Source organism: Octopus bimaculoides, chromosome 13 (genome assembly GCF_001194135.2).
Source record: "Octopus bimaculoides isolate UCB-OBI-ISO-001 chromosome 13, ASM119413v2, whole genome shotgun sequence".
NCBI classification, from domain to species: domain Eukaryota; kingdom Metazoa; phylum Mollusca; class Cephalopoda; order Octopoda; family Octopodidae; genus Octopus; species Octopus bimaculoides.
In genome coordinates, this window is record NC_068993.1 from 35,241,390 (window position 1) to 35,243,690 (window position 2,301).

The following is a 2,301-nucleotide window of genomic DNA, read 5'->3' on the forward strand; positions in this document are numbered from 1 at the left end:
TATATATATATATATATATAGTTAGTAACTTTTAGAAGTGAAGATTATTTCTTTTTATAAAATAATATATTCTATTCAAATAATTCCAGTTAGACTTAAAATATATATACCTTGATAATCTATAGAACGTCTTTTAAATGTAAAAATTATATAACAGGTTGATGATAATTAAAAATACATACGAAATTCATATTAAACACAACTGAAATATTTCTTGCGAGTATTTCTGATATAGTTTTATGTGTAATTACATCTATTCTTTAGTAATTTCAAGTCTCCCTATTAATGATAGTTCAATGTAAACCAATCACAATTGTTTTAATTGTATCTTTTCAGAATTTCTGAAAGAATTTGAAAAATATATTTAAAATAAATTCAACACAATCTTTTCAAAGTAGGTATTGTTTGAAAAACGTGTTATTCAAGTAAGAGAGAGATAGAGAATTACTTACTCTGCTGTCATAGATTCCATTGTATCCGACTCCATTATTTTTCCCGGCTATGAAGGCAGCAAGATTGGCAGTATAGCTTGCTATTATAAATATTGCAGCAAATGCCCAGAAATTTTGCATGACTTTACTTGGCCATGCTTTCGGGGATTTGGTGCTGACTGTATGACCAAATAATACAGAATATACCATGTTTAATCCGGAAGCCATTGTATAATTTGACTTTCGTTTTCGTCCCCATGGATTTAGTCCAAATGGACTGTTCCACTCAAACAAGGCCATAGCAACGGCAGTGACTGTGGCGCTGATAAAAATCGCAAACCATACACCTATGGAAAAAGGTTCCAAAAATGCTTGCATATGTGGATCCCTAACACGATCAGCAACTAGGATAGAAAACCCTGAGAAAAAATAAGGATCCGTAAAATCAATAGCTTTGACACGTGACTTGGTGATGCTAAAGGCTGCCATGGCAATATGTGCTGTGCTCTCGAGGAGATCTTCAATCATACCATTCCACGATCCGTTACTGTAGGCTCCATAGGATTTATCAAAAACGAGAAATAATGTAAAGTCAAAATCTAAGTCGATAGACAACTTATTTAATAAGTCAATCGATAACCCTCGACAACAACGTATTTCCCAAGGGTTACTCTGATTTAATACACCGGCTTCGAAGTCTCGAAGAGCTTCTATAGTCCGTTCTTTATCCTTAGAGGATAGTTTCAAACAAGGTGTATCTGACATGCATTCGTTGTAATCCTTATGTGGAGCCTCTTCCATTACAAAGGGTTTAACAGGGTTCGTAACAATCCGATAACGCGTACGTCCGTTCACAGATGTTGGTAGAATATGATCAATGGGCCATATAGGCTCACGAATCCTGACATCACCATTGCGAATATAGCCTATCTCTCTCCATGTCACTTTTTCTCCATCATGTATTAGGTTTTTGATTATAAAATTCGATATCTGTATATGGCCATCACTGTCAAAAAATAATGGTCCAAGGAATGGGCTGGCACCGGAAGCTTTAAGTATTGATCTGTAAAAATACAATATGAAAACTGAATTACTATCATAAAATAACACGGAATCACACAAGGAATTTTAGAAAAATAAAACAAACAAAACAGCATAATCGTGCCAAAAATTGTTACTCCAGCCGTGAGCTCATCGACTGCATTTTACGTTCTGAGTTCAAATCCTGCCGAGGTCAACTTCGCTTTTCATTCTTTGGGTAAAATAAAGCACCAATCAAATATTCAGTCGACACTATCAACTAAGCCTTCCCTTATTGCATTATTGCTTTTGATATATATACATTAATAAATTTATTTGTTATACTTGCAAAACGAAGCATTTTGTTTTTATTTTTTTATTTTTTTATTTTTGTATTTTAATATGAAATGTAAAGTAACGTGTCTTAGAGAGATAACTGACAATCTTTATTTTGCAAACTGAGACTAAAATTGCATGTTCATTGAAAAATGACATACTTTCTATTCATCTGTCTGTCACGATATATATATACGAGTGTGTGTGTATGTATGTGTGTGTGAGTGTGCGCGCGCGCGTCTCTATGTGTGTTTTGTGTGCGTATGTGTGTGTGTCTGGTAATACGGAACAATGAGGAGTGCTCAACATCGTATTGGTGGACTAACATTCATTATTTGTCCGTTTACAAGTGTACCATTTTTTTCATACCGAAAGAAATCTCAATAATTATCAAGCCTTCGACGTGAGACTTTGATTTAATGCGGAGTAACAACACCCCATATATATATACGTACATGCATATATGTAAATGTATATATATGTATATATATATATATATATATATATATATGTG

General features: G+C 33.6%; 1 protein-coding gene across 2 annotated transcripts in view; it reads right to left on the minus strand.

Moving 5' to 3' along the window:
• LOC106880606 (glutamate receptor ionotropic, NMDA 3A) overlaps nucleotides 1-2,301 on the minus strand; it is an 847,266-nt gene that overhangs the window by 281,772 nt on the left and 563,193 nt on the right. For both annotated transcript variants that reach the window (XM_052972428.1, XM_052972427.1), the window contains exon 4: nucleotides 453-1,494. In XM_052972428.1, coding sequence (XP_052828388.1) covers nucleotides 453-1,494 — 1,042 coding nt within the window. The remainder of the gene's footprint in view (nucleotides 1-452; nucleotides 1,495-2,301) is intronic.